General features: G+C 36.7%; 2 protein-coding genes across 2 annotated transcripts in view; both read left to right on the forward strand.

Moving 5' to 3' along the window:
* Positions 1 to 6,728, forward strand: part of LOC125653289 (E3 ubiquitin-protein ligase TRIM71-like) — a 10,966-nt gene extending 4,238 nt beyond the window's left edge. The window contains exons 2-3 of the mRNA XM_056145140.1: positions 2,964 to 3,150; positions 5,812 to 6,728. Coding sequence (XP_056001115.1) covers positions 2,964 to 3,150; positions 5,812 to 6,713 — 1,089 coding nt within the window. The 3' untranslated portion in view covers positions 6,714 to 6,728. The remainder of the gene's footprint in view (positions 1 to 2,963; positions 3,151 to 5,811) is intronic.
* A 243-nt stretch (positions 6,729 to 6,971) lies between these two features.
* LOC125656364 (uncharacterized) lies at positions 6,972 to 7,682 on the forward strand. Its single transcript, XM_048886972.2, has one exon. It carries the CDS (start codon positions 6,972 to 6,974, stop codon positions 7,680 to 7,682), a length of 711 nt encoding a protein of 236 aa, XP_048742929.2.
* The last annotated feature ends 12,658 nt before the right edge of the window (positions 7,683 to 20,340 follow it).

The raw sequence follows: 20,340 nt of genomic DNA on the forward strand, positions 1-20,340 counted from the left end.
AAATTTTAGGGGGGCTCCCCCTCCCCACCCCTTATATCCGCCAATGCATTTATGTATGTGCTCTTGCAGTTGACCTTTTTGCACTCACAATGATTGCATTAATATTTAGTTATTTTTCATACATTTTTTGATAATAACCAGACACGATTACCTATTATACATATTATAAGAAATTGATATGATTATACAGCATAGTGCACCAAATATGTTTAAATAACAACTTTATATTTAATATCAATGGAAAGATTTCCACCCAATCGACCCATGGATTGATTGATTGTATCTTGTTTAACGTCTCTCTCGAGAATTTTTTACTCATATGGAGACGTTACCAAGTTGCTGAGTGTTTGGCAATGGAACTGTCACTACTTGTTTCAACAACTCAGGTATGTCGCGGCCGGGATTCGAACCCTGGCCTTCTGCATGCGGGGCGAACGCTCTAACCTCTAGACCACCACCGTGGCTCGACCCATTGATCTCAAGCTTCATATCAGCTATCTTGGTCTCACAAATATATATGTCTCTTCATAAGTTTATGAGTCCTACTTGTAGTCTCACACTGAAACAAAATCTCTCTTGGAGAACTTAGAATGCATGCATATTGCATTCACAGTATATATGCACTGTGTGTGTGTAAGGGGGTGGGGGGGGGGGGGGGGGGGTAGAAAATGAGAAATTCAAACACATTTATTAAAGCTATAAAATTGGTATTTTATTTTCATTTAGAAATGTTTACTGATTTTCATATATCAAAAACTTGGAATAATCAACAATGACACTTCCTCTATATTTAAACAATATTATTGTCTTTAAAAAAGATATATAATACATGAGTACATATACTTGTTTTCCATTACATTCACACTTTGGTATGTTACATAATATATCCATTGCTCTGGTCTCACAAATACATTATTGATTCTATCCAAGTCCCACATTTTGCAGAAGTTCTTGAATTTTCTCCGTAACCTGTAAAGTTTTAGGGTCCAAGGGATATGACATCATCAATGTAAATGAAGTACCTGTTATAAAAAATATATTCTGTATATTCAAATATTGAAAAAAAGATGAATATCTAATATACTAAGAATTGTCTTTATAAATGCCTGGTGCTCAATTGAAAAATTCTATCTTACTAAGATAGAAAATATTGTACCTTTCTTGCTGATTTTCATGGCAAATTGCTGTAGACGTTGTTGGCTGGAAGCCCATTTCAACTTGCACTGGTCCTTAGGATGATGCTTAGAAAAAAATCATTATAATTAATATTTGTACAGTCAGTATTAATCATTAATTATACTGTGTCAGACAATGTCCATCTTAAAATTGTGTGTCTCAATGCATGTTCAGTGAACTTTTAAATGCTGATATATTGAAAATTACACGAATAACATGTATTTTATTATGTTAATTTTTAAAATCTTGTCTAAAATCAGTATTACATATGTAACACTACATGTATGTTAAATGTGTGCAGTGCAGCAATGTGAACTCTTGCAGTAGTAGTACATCTGCATGATTGTTATTTATTTCATATTGTTATAGTTACCTTCTATTTAAACTGTACATACCCTCCCACCTCCGGGTCCTTAATGAGGTGAATAAACATCATAATTATCATATTTCAATATGAGATGACAGATTTGTTTTCACAAACTGCCAGTTCATTCTAATAATATCAAAACAAGTCAACTCTAGATTTATCAGACCTGTCTCCTTTACGGAGTGTGGGTCAAGAGAAGGACATACATATCTTATTTTCATACAATACATTTATTTGCCCAGGAGGGGGGAGGGGAGGCTTGTAATTTTACAAATATTTTAAATAAAGTTTTGTAGACCTACATGCTTGTATGAAACATGAAACCCCAGATTTGAAATATCTCTTAGGTCAATGAAATTTCAAGATACTATAAGTACTATAAAATTTTAGTGCAACAATTCTCTCTCTCACCCCCCCCCCCCCCCCTCAAACTTGTGAGAGCCCTATTTTTTTTTTTCAAATCTGGCATATAAATGACATCCATTTACAATTACATGCACATGCAGGAGTTATATTTTGGGCACATATGGAATACATAAATACACAAAAAATGAAACGGCTCCAAGTTGTGCGTTTATAGATGTTATTATAAAATCGCGTTGTGAAATAGCAGAGGAAAAGTGGGTTACATTGACGTATTCCTAATCTAAACTATGGCCAAATTTCTCTATCTTTCGTCGAGACGACCCTCTCAATCATCGATTCAGTCACAGCAACAACTTGTACTTTCGGATCCCCATTTTGTTTTTCAACTACTCTATGGTGATGTACGGAATTCCGAAAAATAATTTCAGGTGAAAATACACGATTTTTACTGATCACGTGGTTGCTATCGGTCTCTACCTTAAGAAAACCCTACAAGATAGACAACATCTCCTGAACTATCTAAGGTATAAAGGGCTAGCTTTCAAAATTTGTATATAGATTCCTTATAACAAAACCTTACATTTCAATCTTTACCATGGTCCTTGACATTTTGAACTTGTTTCACAGTTATGTTGTGACCTTTGAGGTTAGGTTGGAAGCCATGATATGGGGCTAAGATTTTTTATGGGATTAAAGATTTTAGAAAAACAACAGGTCAAAGGTGACTCAAGTGAGCAATGTGGTCCATGGTTATGGAGCGTGTAAATATACAACAATTAACAATCCTGGCTGTAATTACAGGCTAGACAGTTGTTTAGTAAAAATGCAGCACATGAATTTTGTGAAACGCTCATTTACTATTGGACATTTAAAAACTGAATTGGGAAAGCTAAGGACAATTTATTTTGATTTTAAACAATTATTTTAAACACTTTGTTTGTATGAGCTGTCCATTGGAGAATTGTCACTTGTTACTCAAGTGACCGTTCTGGCATTTTAGCCTCTTGGTTTTTTTAGGGTCATAATTAATTTTCAGTGTTTGTTCCTCTTCCAGATGGAGACTGATGGAATTAACATGCTGACGCTTTGTTTTATGGACAACACTCCATTGGATCTGCAGGAGAGACCAATAGATTGTCACCAGAACTACAGGGTGTCCCTAAAAGTTGTTGAGGTCACAGAGCATGGGCGAGATGACCTGTCGTGGTATTGCCAAAATTCTATCTGCCGAAGTGGAGGAGGTATTCCTGTCTAAAATGGATGTCAAAACAATTTTCGGGGACCAACTCTTTAAAAATACTAGTACCAGTACCCCAAACTTCACACCCCTACAATAAAATCGGGTTTACAATGCTACAATAAAGACCACACTGACAGCTTTACGATAGTATATGTAATCTTCCCTTCTTTAAAATGTCATGAACAACCTTTCATCCTTTATTAGCATTTCTTTTAACACCGTTTCTATTAGAAACCAAGATACAATAATTAATCAAATACCTTTACATCATGGGAATCATATTTGAAATTACAATTTGGTACCTTCCTTTTGAAAATATAACTACTTTTGCCTTTTCAGCATTTACCTTTAGTTTCCATATTTTACAATACTCACTGAAAATATTTAGATCCGTCTGTAATTAATCTTGAGTCTCCAAACCAACATTGTATCATCCGTGTATAACGGAATAAAAAGTTTAAAGTAAATGCCCAGTGTATCCCTAACATCATTACTTAAATTTTCTAAACCTATGATATCATTCATTACGAAAAATTCCTCCACATTGTTCAAAATACAATGAAAATGGAAATGGTGACAAGTTTTCGCCTCGACGAAGGCCATTGATTGATACACATACAATAATCTGACAATTTGTTATCATGGACAATTCGTGACTTAATGCATTGATACATATTATAGATTAAGGTGTACACCTATAATATTATTCATCAGATGTAGTATCTTATGCCACATCTCTCCAAACCTTATCAAAAGCTTTTTCAAAATCAACGAAAGCACAAAAAAGTTTCTTTTTTCTATTACAGATAAAGTAGTCAATTACATGTAACATATATGGTCTATAGTAGAATAGTCTTTTCTAAAACCAGCTTGATTTTCATATATCAAGGTCACCTCACTGGAATAATTTGACAACCTTGTGTTTGATATAGAAGTAAACAATAGTAATAGACCTATAGGTTTTTTTTGGGATCTCCTGAAGATCCTTTATTCTTATAAATAGGAAATATATTACCCTTAAGCCAGACATCACGTAAAATACCTGTATCACAAACATTGTTAAAAAACTGGACATAAACATTCACAGGTTTTACTGGCAGAGTGCTTACTTTACTCATTGACAGTTTGATCCTCTACACAAGCCTCATTACACTTTAAATCCTTAATAGCCTTTACCATTTATTCCTCACATATTGGCATATTCAATATTTCACTTACACCATCAAGGTTAATATTGGTAGGCAAATTTGCAACAAATGTTCCCCTTGATTCAATTCCTTTAAAAAGTCAGAGCATCAATATCTATACCTGAATTCCTATGTGTTGTACTACAAATATAGTATTAATAATCTTCCAATATTCCCTGGGGTTGTTTTTATTTGTTTTGTTTTTTTCATTTTACAATGTACTTCCCTGTAATGTTTTGTTAATGCTAGCATTCACAAGTTTTTGTATTTTTTTCCTTAACAAGCTTATCCATCTACGCATCTTCTGTCCCAAACTTATTATGTTTTATATCAGCTGATTTAAACAATTTTCTTGCATGATTACTCTAATACTCGCTTACACATACTATTATAGATCAAAGAAAACACTGGACACATCAAATTAATATGGACACCAAGAAACCAAACAATTAAGGACACTTTTTATTATGAATATCAGCACCAAATTCAAAATCTTGTCAATGTCTGATAAACAATCTATCGAAGGACCTAATATCCACCCCGGGGATAGTTGGATTTTCTGGCAGTGGTGCAAAAAGGAAACAAAGTTCATACAATCGAAACAACTTCATACTTTTATTTACATTTATTAACAATGTCCATAAATTACTGTACAACAATATTTCCCGTCTCCATAATTATTACAGTGATCGGTTTATCATTTACAAAGCGTAACACAAATCCGGGTATCAGAAATACTGAACTGAACGTGATAACGGCAATTATTGCTATGAAAAACAACAGAAATTCGTAAAATGTAAGCTTTCCAGTATCAAATAAAGTAATAGATATTCAATATACATGCATCTTCTGTTCCAAACTTCTTATGTTTCATATCAGCTGATTTAAACAATTTTCTTGCATGATTACTCGTAATACTCGCTTACACATACTATTACAGATCCAACTATCATACCACTTACATACAAATGCAAATAGACACATTTTATAAAATCTCTAATTTCAAAGTAAAACTTTTACCGTTTGAAGTGTTTATTTACCTGTGAAATAGAACAGCATAAAATATTACAATAATGGTGTCAATTTCATTGACCTATTTCTCGAACCCTTGGATATCTCGAAGTTTTTCTTCAGTCCTAACAAGTTCGAGATAACGAAGTTTACCTGTATATGAGATGGATCACTGTTCGTTATCTTCACCTTTCATTGGTTCATTAACCATCAATATAGAACTAAATACGCAGACTGTATCTATTGTAGTGTAATATGTCTTGTATTAACACATAAAACAATATATATATATATATATATATATATATATATATATATATATATATATATATATATATATATTTGCTAGCAGTATTTCATAATTGTAGAAACTGAAAATGATAATCATCTGCACACAAGACGACTCTGCGTCAACACCTATTTTTGAGTTCCATTGCTTTAACGAACCTTTTTATTCATTTCAGACGCAGTTGTGATGGCTCGGTCTCAGGCCCAGGACGCCATTCGATGTCAGTACTGTGAGGAGGAACCGGCTCTATTCCACTGTGTTCCCTGTGGAGATGAACTTTGTCCTCGCTGTAAAACCTTTCACCTTAAAAGCAAGGTTCCCTCGGGACACAACATCATCCCTATTTCCGAGAGACTCCACCCCACAGACATGGTCAGAATGTGTGAAAGTCACCCGTCCAAATCATATGATGCTTCCTGTGAAGACTGTCAAGTACCGGTCTGTATTTTGTGCATTCAAGAAATTCACAATAAACATGATATCGGGAAAATGCAGGATATGTACGAGAAACAAAAGGCCATAGCCATAACAGAACTGTCTGAAATGAAAACACAAAAGAGGACAGATGTCATACAAAGAATTAAAGATGTCGAAAATGGAGAATTACGGATAAATACTTGCCATGAAGATATGGAGAAAGCGATGAAGAAACAAGCCAAGGATTTTATAGATCATATCAGCGCCATTTTGAATGAAGCTCTAGATGAGTCTAAGTCAGACAAAATGAAAAATCTCAACAAATTATTACAACATAAAGCCGAGTTAGAAGAATATAAACAGAACCTAGAACATGTCATTGAGAAACTAGAAGACCTTACAGAGTCAAGTCCTCCTGCTGACCTCATCCTGTACCGGAAACAAAACCCTGATGTGGTCAAGCAGTTAAAATCTCCAGACAAAATTGTAACTACTGATCCCACGTTCACGACCGGCCAGTTTGACAAAACTCGGAACCAGAAACAGTTTGGACAAATGACCAAAAGTCAGCTTACGCAAGTGAAGGCAGATGATAAGATACAAGACACACAGACAAAAAAGAAGGATATCCCAGATACCCAAAAGTTACCAGTGAAGTAAGATGAAGAAATAGGTGAAGAAAAAGCTGAAGGAAAGGTAAAGAAAAAGGGAAAACCCAAATTAGTCACGGTGTCCTCAAAAAGTACATTGTTGCCCAAAACATTATTACGACGACCAATCAAGCGAAGTGAAATATAAATTGATAAGAGAGAGTTACGTCATGTGGCGTGCGTTGGTAATGAAAGAGCGTGTATCAGTGGGAGTACCTATGGAATATATTTAATTAGTTCAACAGACAGGTCAATGTCACATCTAGACATGATAGCTACTTCTGGAGAACCGTCTGGCCTGGCTGTGATGAAGGATGGGAGTGTGATTTACTCTGTCTGTGGTGATCGTGCCATCTACCAAGTGTTTCCCAATAAACAGACAATTAAACTTGTAAACACAACCGGCCAACCTATAGGTCTGTGTTGTATCAGTTCGGGAGGAATCCTGTTCTGTGTGTATGGGTGTAAAATTCACTATTTAGGTGTAATATTTGGTTCTGTAGCTACAGTTACAATAGTCCGGTACAGCAGCAGCGGTGAGAAGATCCAGGAGTTCAAAATCTGTCGAGAACATTGTGAATGTCAACGACATTGTAAAATACTGGAAGAAGAGTGGCCTATTTGTGAGAATGTGAATGGTGATCTCTGTATTGGTCATAGATATAAACATGCTATTGATAAAGTGGTAGTATGTAGCAAGTCTGGGAATGCTCGCTTTGATTATAACGGGCTAGGTGGGACTCAGAAGTTTGATTGGTTTAAGGTACACGGTCTGGCCACCGACAGTCTGGGTCATATTCTCATCTCAGACGGTTTTAACCATGTCGTGCATCTTATCAGCCAGAACGGGGATTTCATCGCCTATATCCTGACACAGAATGACCGGATATCATGTCCGTCGGGGATATCTGTTGACCAGTCCGACAACCTGTGGCTGGTAGAAAGCGGAAGTGTGAAAGTGTACCAGTATATGTCGTAAAGTTAATGTATCCTACTATTGATACAGATATATGTATCATTGTATGCCGTTAGTAACCTAGTATATTATAAGATATACATACAGTTTACTGTTACCTAGTGTATTATAAGATATACACACAGTTTACTGTTACCTAGTGTATTATAAGATATACATACAGTTTACTGTTACCTAGTGTATAATTAGATATACATACAGTTTACTGTTACCTAGTGTATTATAAGATATACATACAGTTTACTGTTACCTAGTGTATTATAAGATATACGTACAGTTTACTGTTACCTAGTGTATTATAAGATATACATACAGTTTACTGTTACCTAGTGTATTATAAGATATACATACAGTTTACTGTTACCTATTGTATTATAAGATATACATACAGTTTACTGTTACCTAGTGTATTATAAGATATACATACAGTTTACCGTTACCTAGTGTATTATAAGATATACATACAGTTTACCGTTACCTAGTGTATTATAAGATATACATACAGTTTACCGTTACCTAGTGTATTATAAGATATACATACAGGTTACTGTTGGTAACCTAGCGTACTGTTAGTAACCTTGCCAATTTAATGTCAAATCTTCGTAAAAGATATGTACATTCATTTTAAACAAAATACCACTACAGCAGTTTGTATCATTTCATGCTATCGCGGTTATCATTGTTTTACTATATAAACCATGCATAGATTCATGTAATTACTAAAAGAGAATAAAGTATATTCTAAGAATTACCACGTTTAGAAATGTGAAGGAGATAGGACAGTAAATCATTGAGAGAAAGCCTAATATGACATCGTGATCCATCTCATAACTCCTATAAGGAACACAAAATGAAGAGAGGGGAAACCCTGACTTTCATGTCAGTAGCCCCCCGTAGCGTTAGTGCCTTACGTTGGGATATACAGGAAATGTAAAAACTGTACTGAATATAAGTTGCAGTCTCTTTGTTTTGGTAAATACTAATGGTGAAATAGAAATGCATGCATATATTTCATGCCGACTAAAATTACCCGGTATAACTTTTAATTTGGGTCTCGCCTATAGGCAGAGCTCTATATTAATCAGTCCGTTCTATGGGCGGGACCCTCTATTGGTCAGTACGTTCTATAGCCGGAACCCTTTATTGATCAATCCGTTCTATAGCCGGAACCCTTTATTGATCAGCCCGTTCTATAGCCGGAACCCTTTATTGATCAGTCCGTTCTATAGGCAGGACCCTCTATTGACCAGTCTCTGTCTATAGGCGGGGATCCTATTGAGATTACCCATGCTATAGGATGGAGCCCTAATGTAATCAGTAGAGGGTATATACAATGATCAGTCCGTGTCTGTATGTGGGAGTCTTATAGTGGTCAGTCATTGTCTGTATGTGGGAGTCCTATAGTGGTCAGTCCGTGTCTGTATGTGGGAGTCCTATAGTGGTCAGTCATTGTCTGTATGTGGGAGTCCTATAATGGTCAGTCATTGTGTGTATGTGGGAGTCCTATAATGGTCAGTCCGAGTCTGTATGTGGGAGTCCTATAATGGTCAGTCCGTGTCTGTATGTGGGAGTCCTATAGTGGTCAGTCCGTGTCTGTATGTGGGAGTCCTATAATGGTCAGTCCGTGTCTGTATGTGGGAGTCCTATAGTGGTCAGTCATTGTATATGAGAGTCCTATAGTGGTCAGTCATTGTATGTGGGAGTCCTATAATGGTCATTCCGAGTCTGTATGTGGGAGTCCTATAATGGTCAGTCCGTGTCTGTATGTGGGAGTCCTATAATGGTCAGTCCGTGTCTGTATGTGGGAGTCCTATAATGGTCAGTCCGTGTCTGTATGTGGGAGTCCTATTGTGGTCAGTCCGTGTCTATATGTGGGAGTCCTATTGTGGTCAGTCCGTGTCTGTATGTGGGAGTCCTATAGTGATCAATCCGTGTCTGTATGTGGGAGTCCTATTGTGGTCAGTCCGTGTCTGTATGTGGGACTCCTATTGTGGTCAGTCCGTGTCTGTATGTGGGACTCCTATAGTGGTCAGTCCGTGTCTGTATGTGAGAGTCATATTGTGATCAGTCAGGGGGCAATCAGTCTGGCGGGAGCCGAAGAGTGTATATGTGTATAGGCGGGGCCCTATCATAATTATTCAAGTGGAGGCCCTATAGTGATGCGTCTGTATTATAGTTCAAGCCCAGTATTCCGATAGTCCGGCGGGCAAATAGTCCGACATGTTGACCATCACCGAAAATTTTAATTAATAGAGTTAAAATTTATTCATGTCGGGCATTATTTTATGGAAATTACCAGAAACTGCCAAAATCGACGCGGCCTGATTATAAATCAGACAATCAATTTCTGACGAAAATCATTCAAGTGTGAACTAAATCAGAGAAACCCGGTATTTATGGAAATTAAAACTGCTAACTGATGAAGTACATGCAAAATATGTAGTTATTGATGCAAGGTGAAGATAACGAACAGTGATCAATCTCATAACTCCTATTAGCAATACAAAATAGATAGTTGGGCAAACACGGACCCCTGGACACACCAGAGGTGGGATCAGGTGCTTAGGAGGAGTAAGCATCCCCTGTTGACCGGTCACACCCGCCGTGAGACCTATATCCTGATCAGGTAAACGGAGTTATCCGCACTCAAAATCAGTGTGCCAAGAACGGCTTAACAATCGGTATGAAACACCTCGGACAACATTTAACCCAATGCGAGGTTGTATTGACGAACTAGATCGTTATAAAGGGCGAAGCCCTCTCACGGCCCTTCGGGCCGTGAGAGCGGAGCTCTCCCTATAGGTAACACGTATATACATGTTTAAAAGGAAAATATAGGAAAATAATGAAAAATTAAACCATACCTATGGAACTTGAAAAGTTTGGTACCAATGGCGTCGATTCGAATACTATCGCGTGGACATGTATTTCTACATTTTGAATCTCGTCTACCCTAGTTCACGTCGTTCTGAGATGTTACATAAAATCCGTAAAAGCATGTAAATCTTATTTTCTTAATCATATATAATCACTTCACGATTAACGCCCTGTTTTTTGTTGTGGTTCAAACGCTATGTTTGTAAATTTGCTAAATAACGACGCTGAATATGACGTCACAATGTACTGTTTACATCGATTGCGTTATATTTCCCGCGTTCAATATATAGGCGGATCAAATGTCCAAAATTAGGATGCTTTGATACAGCTCTGTCCTCGTGCTAACTTTGGGTTATTTTTGTCCTGTTTTGGATATAGATACTAATGCCAAAACTTTTTTGCTTCGCCCTCAAACACGGTCACGCCGTAAAACATATTAACGACCATAAAATTTGCGAAATGTTGACTTCAATCGAGACTGTTGAAACCCCTGTACCATCAACTTGTTTGTCAGTAGCTTACCTCGATTTAAAAACTGACTATACGCAGAACAAGCTCTTTAATAATAATTAATAGAGGGCGAAGCCCTCTCACGGCCCGAAGGGCCGTGAGAGCGGAACTCTCCCTATAGGGAACACGTATATACATGTTTAAAAGGAAAATATAGGAAAATAATGAAAAATTAAACCATACCTATGGAACTTGAAAAGTTTGGTACCTAATGGCGTCGATTCGAATATTAGCGCGTGGACATGCATTTCTCCATTTTGAATCTCGTCTACCCTAGTTCACGTCGTTCTGAGATGTTACATAAAATCCGTAAAAGCATGTAAATCTTATTTTCCTAGTCATATATAATCACTCCACGATTAACGCCATGTTTTTTGTTGTGGTTCAAACGCTATGTTTGTAAATTTGCTAAATAACGACGCTGAATATGACGTCACAATGTACTGTTTACATCGATTGCGTTATATTTCCCGCGTTCAATATATAGGCGGATCAAATGTCCAAAATTAGGATTCTTTGATACAGCTCCGTCCGCGTGCTAATTTTGGGTTGTTTTTGTTCTATTTTGGATATAGATACTAATGCCAAAACTTTTTTGCTTTGCCCTCAAACACGGTAACGCCGTAAAACATATTAATGATAATTTAATAATAATCAATGCAGTTAAATTAGATTACCAGTTGTCAATAAAAACAAAATCTAACTGAAAAATCAAGCTGTGGAACGTGAGAGTCACTTTCTTTGGATGACAGATGGACACAGACTACCAATTATTTTGCTATACATTCCTTTATAACATAAAAATTAATATAAAAAATTCCACCGCCTCAACTTACCTGAAACTTGGTACAGACTTAGAACAATTCAAGTCCAAAAATATTTGTGAATCTCAGGAAAATCCACCGCACACAAGTCCTGTTATGACACCGCAAGTAACCCCTACCCTGCATATTTCCCTTTCCCTTTGAGAAGCAGGTAAACAATGGCCTATTTACACCCTTCCTACTACACACTTAAGAGCAGAATTTCCCATTATTAGAAGTTTTCAATTTTTTTCAGACCCTCTTCTTTCCATCTATGCCCTATAATAACACAAATCCACCCCACATACATCCCCAAGAATTTTTAAGAAAAAACCTCTATTTATAAACAGGCACTACTTGCGTGGTCAATGAAATAGGGCTCAAATCAGTAGTCTGTAACCAGATGTCCAAAATAATTTTTCGCTATGACACCGGAAGTAAAATAAATAAACACTAAAGTCTAAATCGATAGCGGACGGAATTTTTATTCCCGGAATTTTTTTCACTTTGAAATCAATGTTATCGAGTATATCAAACTTCACTCGCTTTCCTTTGACGTTACCATAGACAGAGCCATTAAAGTACCAAGCAGATGCTATGCTCTCATGGTCTAAAAGGCAAACAATCAATTCTCTGTTCACCTTGGTGACGTCGTCCCCGAGACGAACATTACCCGGCGAGTCCTTCACAGCAGATCTGTAACGCATTATGTTTGCCTTTTTGTCGTTGTTTCTCATCATCATTAGGATTGGTCTTGGTGCGTTTGGTCTGGATCCTGGAATGCGGTGCACCACCTCAATGTCTCGATGGTCACTTTTCACACCCCCATTCTTTTTCAATGTAGATTTTACTACATCTACGATGTTTTCTCCTTTTGTTTCTGGGATGCCATATATTTTGATGCTATTTTTTCGACTGTTCTGTTCATTGTAATTCGATTTCACTGTGGAAAATGTCGCTAAATAACGGATTTCATTCATTTCTTTTTGTACATCCCTGGTAGTTTTATTTTCCTCACAAATGTTTTTCCATAGGGTTTCGTTTTCCATCGTTAGTTTATCAACGTCCGTTGTAAGCCTGTCTATTTTTTGTTTTAACTGTGTTTCACGTTTTTCTGCCTTTTTCTCATACCTTTTAAGGACACCTGTTACAATATTTGTTACCATGGATTCAAGTTCACATGTTTTCACTGTTTTTTGTAAGTTTTCTTTAATTTCATTTAAGTCAGACCTAATGGCTGCCAACGTTTGATCACTTGATCCAGCAGTATCATCTTTTTTGTCGGACAATGTTTTGTTTTTCTCCGATCCTTTTCTGGTATTTGCCATAATAACGCACCTGAATTTAAAAGTTCGACAAAGGAGACGCTCAACAAAAACTTTTCGAGGCACTATACTACACTGTAGTAAATCGTAAATAGTACTCACGAATCTCAGAAATTGGAATAATCCTGTATTTAAAATACGGTTGCAAGTTTTTCTCGATGTAAAGACTCCTTTTAGATGTTAGAATGTTTGTTTCTCACTTACTTAGAAGTACACTGCCATAATATTCACTATTTAGTCGTAATTTTCCAAACTTTTGTGCTCACGAAAAACGACCTCCTACCTATCGAGCGCCATCTTGATTTTTTTAAAGTAAATTTATAATGTTTATAGCATAAATGTTAAGATAATGTCAGCTAATACTGTAAATATTTGTATGTTTGTAAGACTTTTATTGACCCTCTTTTCGGTTTTCCGCTGTAGAACATCATTCTCCCCACTATTACCAGACCCAACTTATCAGAATTCCTCTTACTGAAACACATGTCTTTGGTATAAGCTGATGTGTGAAACATAGGAGGAATGCTGTTTTAAAACAACTTTCCATTTCTCCGATTTCTTAGTAAAAATGAGAATTATAACCAAATTTCCCCTTGTTATGCAATTTTTTGCAATATAATTAACAGATATCAGTGACTAACATATTGATCAAAAATGTAAAATTATACAAATAGTGCTGTTTTTAGGTCAATACAGTGATTAAGCCGCTTGAGTAGTACTATATTCACCAAGCCCAAAGGACAAGGTGAATACTGTACTTTGAAGATGACTAAATAATCGTATTGACTGGGGAAAAAACCCAGCAACATTCATTTTATTATATTATTTAATGATTAAATTATACAAACTCATTAAGTTATCCACGCCATCTTACTTGTTGACATACCGGCCCGTCGGACTATCGGACCGTCGGAATACCGGCCCGTCGGACTATCTGGCCGTCGGAATACTGGGCGGTGACCCTGTGTTATAGGCGATCAATCGGGGAGGATTTATGGTGATCACATCAAGCGTATAGGCAGGAGTCCTATAGTGATCAGAGACACTTGAAGTATGAAGACTACTACCCCTCTTCTTTCGGATATTTTTCGGCTATAATTTCTTGGAAATATGTGCGCTGTTCCAATCTTTACCCAGAGTTATCGTTCCTTGCAACCATAGCTGTGAAGGTAAGGGACGATAACGCTTGGTAGAGATTGGCGATGTACATTGTCCTCTGTTCATTATACGTTAGCAATGAAATATTTTTCGTCCTGATAACTACCATTCCAATTCTTTTCAAATTTAGTATGAAGCACTTTTGGGACAATAGGCTGCTAATAATTGTCCGAAATATACCTATATCAAAACATTTTTTATCTCTGCAACCACACATCTGTACGAAAAACTAGATGCAAAGTTATATAAAGCATAAAACTCTCTACCAAACTTAAGAATTGGGTTAAATATAATATCTCCACTATTATTGATACTAAATCAAAATCAAATGATTGATTAGTTGTAGTTTTACACCGTTTAAAAAAATGAGTGTTTGAAAGAAACAGGTAGCTCGTTATCAAACTTGTAAATCTCATGATACCAGGGTAGGGGTTTTGATACTAAGGTGGGGCCAAACTGTTCTATGATTAAATGTTTGTATTTATAATTGTATATATTCAGCCTCTTCATAACCATCTTTTCATTGCTCCCCAAATTTGGTATAAAGCATCTTTAGTGAAATCTTAATATTTCAGTTTCTCCATCGTTAACCTCCCATATTTATGTAGCAATATTCCATTATCAAGAGCTTGTTCTGCTTATGCTCACTTTTTAAATCGTTACGGCTACTGACAAACAAGTTGATGGTGCAGGGGTTTCAAGAGTGTCGTTTTAAGTCAGCATTTCGCAAATTTTATGGTCGTTGTCACGATATCGATCTGGTTTGCCAATACAATCTACCATTGGGTTAAACACTGTCTGATGTGTTTCATGAAAGGTAAAGATAACGAACAGTGATCAATCTCATAACTCCTATAAGCAATGCAACATAGATAGTTGGGCAAACACGGACCCCTGGACACACCGATTGTTAGGCCGTTCTTGGCACACCGATTTTGACTACGGATAACTCCGATTTCCTGACCAAGATATAGGACTAACGACGGGTGGGACCGGTCTGTAGGGGATGCTTACTCTTCCTAGGCACCTGACCCCACCTCTGGTATTTCCAGGGGTCAGATGCTAAATCATCCCGTTTGTCATAATGTTGAGTTGTTAGTTTGCCGTTAATATCTACTTTCAATGAAGTGTCTAAGTATGAAGCAACAGTGGACGACTCTCTGATGTCTTTTATTTCGAGTTCACTGGGATATATCGAATCGACAAATGAATGAAAGATATCATTGTTAATAGACAAAACTTCATCGATATATCTAAAAGTTGAATTGAAGGCCACAGCAAGATATGTTTTCTTCTCACAGAGAAGATTTTGAATTAATTCTACTTCATATGAATATAGAAACAGGTCAGCTAACAAAGGAACACAATTCGTGCCCATGGGAATTCCAACATATTGTTGGAAGACCTGATCACACCAAATACCACGAAGATAATGTTAATAAGGAACTCTAGCATATTTTTATTTCAACTTCAGATTACTTGTCCATTTTTGTTGAAGAAGCAACTGTCTATGATGCCAAAAAGTCTAGTCTTTAATTTATCGTGAGGGATGGTCGTGTAAAGAGTTGAAAAGTCATACGTTTTGATGTTGTTGATTTGAGAAAAGTTTTGTGATTTCAAGTTTACTAAAAGTTATTTAGAAGTTTTTAGAATCCACATTTGATTTACACCACTGCTGGCATATGTAGTCGCACAGAACGTTTGAAGTTTATCCTTCACATCTGTAAATATTTTCACGATGAACAAAGGTAAGGGCTTTGTAGAACATTTACTGGATACATTTATGAAGTTGTTATTTGTGTGAATTATGTTGACTCAGTCAGGTACAAATTGCTATATAATCAATCCACGAGATGAGAATGATCTTGACCATGATGAGGCTTCGGTATGTCTAGGACAAACTTTTGATATCAAGCAAAGAAGACAAAATGGTTTTGCCAAAACGAATAACATGTTTTCTAAAGCAATAAACATACACGACTTATTTCCACAAGGGTGGACTTTCAAGAAAAAGTGAAGATAATGAAGCAATTGCCAATCTCATTTATCCTGTAAAGATTACAAATTGAGAATAGAGCAAACGCAGAACTGTGGAATCACCAGAGGTTGGACCAGGTGCTTAAGAGGAGTAAACATCTCCTGTTAACCCGTCCCACCCACCGCGAACCATATATATCGATATTTACGTTGGCCACCGTGGTATACCTACTGATTGTTAACATGACATACACGCAGTATAAGTAGACATATAATGACACTACATTAACAGCAATGCAACAAATCAAATCAGAGTAGCAGAGGAACCATAAAAATGCAACTACAGTACTGTACAAAAATTGTCTACAGATTAGGGCTTATACAATACGATCACGTGGTTCCGTCTTTAAATTTCTTGACATGTCAAGCAAACACACACATCTTCACCTAATTCATGTAATACGTTTTAAACTTAGAAAGTTTAAGCACCAGAACAATGGGGTTGTTTTCGATATCATGCTTCAGGACTACTGAGAAGTCAATGATTGCATCGTTATATGACAACGTTTTATATAAATGCAAACGTCACTTTCGTGATAAAGAATATGATGATATTCCCCATGGACAACTACATGCAGTGTTTTAAAGAATATGTAAGACAAATTTCTCCCGGGTTTAAAAGCATAGTCATGTATCTGATTGAGAACTACATACCAGGGAATACATGCTGATGCCGTCATCACGATAACGATTTATCTTCAAACGTATCTCATCTCACTCGCTTTTCTTATCATTATATGTCCGGATGACAGCAGCGGTTATTTATCACGAGACAAAAACAGTACCCGTGTTCAAACATCTGTATGCGATACATTTATCATGAGACAAAACACTACCCATGTTCAAACATCTGTAAGCAATACATTTATCAATTTTACCCTGGGGAAAATGGGGGTGAAAATCAACGTTTTTCTATAAAAAACCTGGTTCCCAGAACTCCTCTTGCATTTCACGCAGTCATCAAGTCATATTTTTGAAGATGATTGGTGGTGTCCTGTAGATATGCAAATTATCATTAGCAATGGAGATCCTATGGTAGACTTTGCAGAAATCATTTGGTAGTTCAAAAGGTGAATAGCAAGATATTTTTGAAAATACAATTTTCCTTGTATAAGCTATAGTACTGCACTTTAGTACCAGAACCGCTGAATATCAATAGTCTGATAGAGGAATCCCTGCTTATCTTGGTCAATATACCTGAATGACTGTGGTTCTGCCCATTACACGTGTCCTAATTTGCTCAATAAAAACATTGATCAGCAACCCCAATACAATAAACATGTAATCTGCAGTGAACATACGTCTGTAGCTTTAGTGTAGTTTTAGTTATACTGACTTTTGTATACTTCTAGCCATCTTATGTGAACTTTTCATTGGGTAGAATGGAGGCGGTATGTGTAATTACTTGCGTGGGTGTAAGTGTGTCCATCCCACCACTCCTTGGTCACTTGTTTTATCAATCGGAACATCGCTCGTCCCTTTCCGCAAAGATAGAAAAAACTCGTGATCAAGAAATGGCGGGGGTATGAAGTAGTTGAATTTACGGGAACAGCTGAGCGACTGTCAACGTTCGAAGACAAAGGTACTCATGAAGTAGTGTCACCAACCAATACTAAGAGAATCAATCAACATCCCGGTACAGGGTGTCACTTACTCAGGTATTTTGACATTCAGTTTTATAATTTGTTGTTTCTCAATATCTTTAAGGGACTTACTTACATCAAGATTGAAAACGAAGATAGGCGCATCAGTATATAGTGTTTCAGACCTTCTCTTGGGGTTGTGTCATAAAAGGTCAAGGTGATCAACAGTGATCAATCTCATAACTCCTATAAGCAATACAAAATAGAGAATTGGGCAAAAACGGACCCCTGGATATACCAGATATGCCAAGGAGGAGTAAGCATTCCTTGTCGACCGGTCACACCCGTCGTGAGCCCTATATCTTGATCAGGTAAACACCGTCAAAATCAGTGTACCAAGAACGGCCTAACAATCGGTATGCATGAAAGGTGAAGATAACGAACAGTGATCTATCTCTCATAATTCCTATATGCAATACAACATAGATAGTTGTGCAAACACGGACCCCTGGATACACCAGAGGTGGGATCAGATGCCTAGGAGGAGTAAGCATCCCCTTTCGACTGGTCACATCCACCGTGATCCCTATATCCTGATCAGGTAAACGGAGTCATCCATAGTCAAAACCAGTTTGCCTAGAACAGTCTAACAATGTGTATGAAACACGTCAGACGGCATTTCACCCAATGATTGGTTGTGTTGGCAAACTAGACCATTATAATGACATAAAATTTGTGAAATGCTGACTTTCAATGAGATTGTTGAAACCCCTCTAACATCAACGTAGTACTCACGATCATCTAACTACACTGTAGTAAGACAAATATATTTACTTTATATAAATCAATTTTGTTGTATGTGGATTGAATCCGGTCCAGAGTTTGACTTTAAACTGGAATTTGGTTTTGTTACGCAGTAGTACCACCCTTAATCCGTATAAAATAGGGTAATGTACAGTTTATTTATCCTTTCTTGTGAATTCTGTGATTGTTAAAACGCATTATATCTTTGTTATCAGTCACGTATGAAAATTACATAATAACGGAAAGTATTAAGAGAAAGGTAACGTGCATGAATCTGTCGTTTTATAAAACAAATACTCAAAGAACCGCCCTTCGCAATATATGGAAAACAAAGTATCAGTCGATAATTATGGACACAGTGTCCGATTATAACATAAAGTTGTACTAGAGTCGGGGGATATTATCCACGAGCCAGTTACACTTTTCTCAAGCGTTTATCTCAAACGGAGCAAGAATTTATGCATCAGAAATCGTTTTATCAAGTGTGAACATGAAATTGTGCAAGGTATATACGAATAATGTTTAAGTTCAACAACAATGCTGCCAGGTTTCACGTTCATAATACATGTATGTTATATTGACCATTAAGAATATAATCATGGCAACCATGCGTCAACGTTACTAGACAAACTGGAAAATCAATGGACATATTCAAGACCTGAAAAACAAACACCCACAAAACAAGTAATATTACAAGTGTAAACTGTGTACAGTAATTTTTGGATACATGTCAGGTGTAGCTGAGTGCTTAATGAAACAGTTGATATGTAATAGGTAGGTGTCAACATGATTCCTAGCATGTCAATGAGTGCAAAATTAATACAATACTAAGACACATAGGCAGTTGTTGAAGAAATACAGATGAAAACCTACATGGTCCAGCCAAATGTCTGTAGCTGAGAGGAAAGACGGATGACCCCAGATGAAGGATGTATTTTTAGGAAGGGCAGACAGAGTTTTTAGTGTGTCTAAATCCCTTACCAAGGTACTCTGATCAGGTTTACGTGGTACGAATTTAGCCAGCCATCTTCACTTCTCCCGTAGTCTGGGCGACGTGGGGGCACCACCAAAGACTTCTTAACAAGCTCTATCCGCCTGGTGTCTCTATTTTGAGGGTGTTGCTTAGTTTCAGGCTTGTCCGTTCTAGGATGTTGCCCTCCCATCTCTTCTCTGCCTTCCTCGTAACCAATAAGACAAAAATAAAAGCAAAAAAATAAAATGATAATAATAAATAAATTAAAAAAACAAAAAACAAAAAAAACAACGGACACTTGTTTTGTGCACCAATATGCATGGATTACATGTATTTTAGGGTGATAATTTACAAATATAAGATAAAAGTCTTGACAAAAAGGGAAATACGATTTTTTATCAGTCTGTCATAATCTGACATTAAAGTATACCCCTACCCACGTGTTTCAGAACCAAAAACAATGTCCCCTGCCTTAAGAATCCGCACTATACAATGAAGTAACGAATTTGACCAAGCAATTAACACCAATTGTATCATGGCTGTAGTGTTTTTCCTTTCATAAAAAAGTGTACAATAACTGGAAATACACCA

This window comes from Ostrea edulis, chromosome 7 (genome assembly GCF_947568905.1).
Source record: "Ostrea edulis chromosome 7, xbOstEdul1.1, whole genome shotgun sequence".
Lineage (NCBI taxonomy): Eukaryota > Metazoa > Mollusca > Bivalvia > Ostreida > Ostreidae > Ostrea > Ostrea edulis.

What these genes read in the sequence shown, in the direction of transcription:
- LOC125656364 (XM_048886972.2), top strand. Translation starts at nt 6,972, where the DNA reads ATGATAGCTACTTCTGGAGAACCGTCTGGCCTGGCTGTGATGAAGGAT.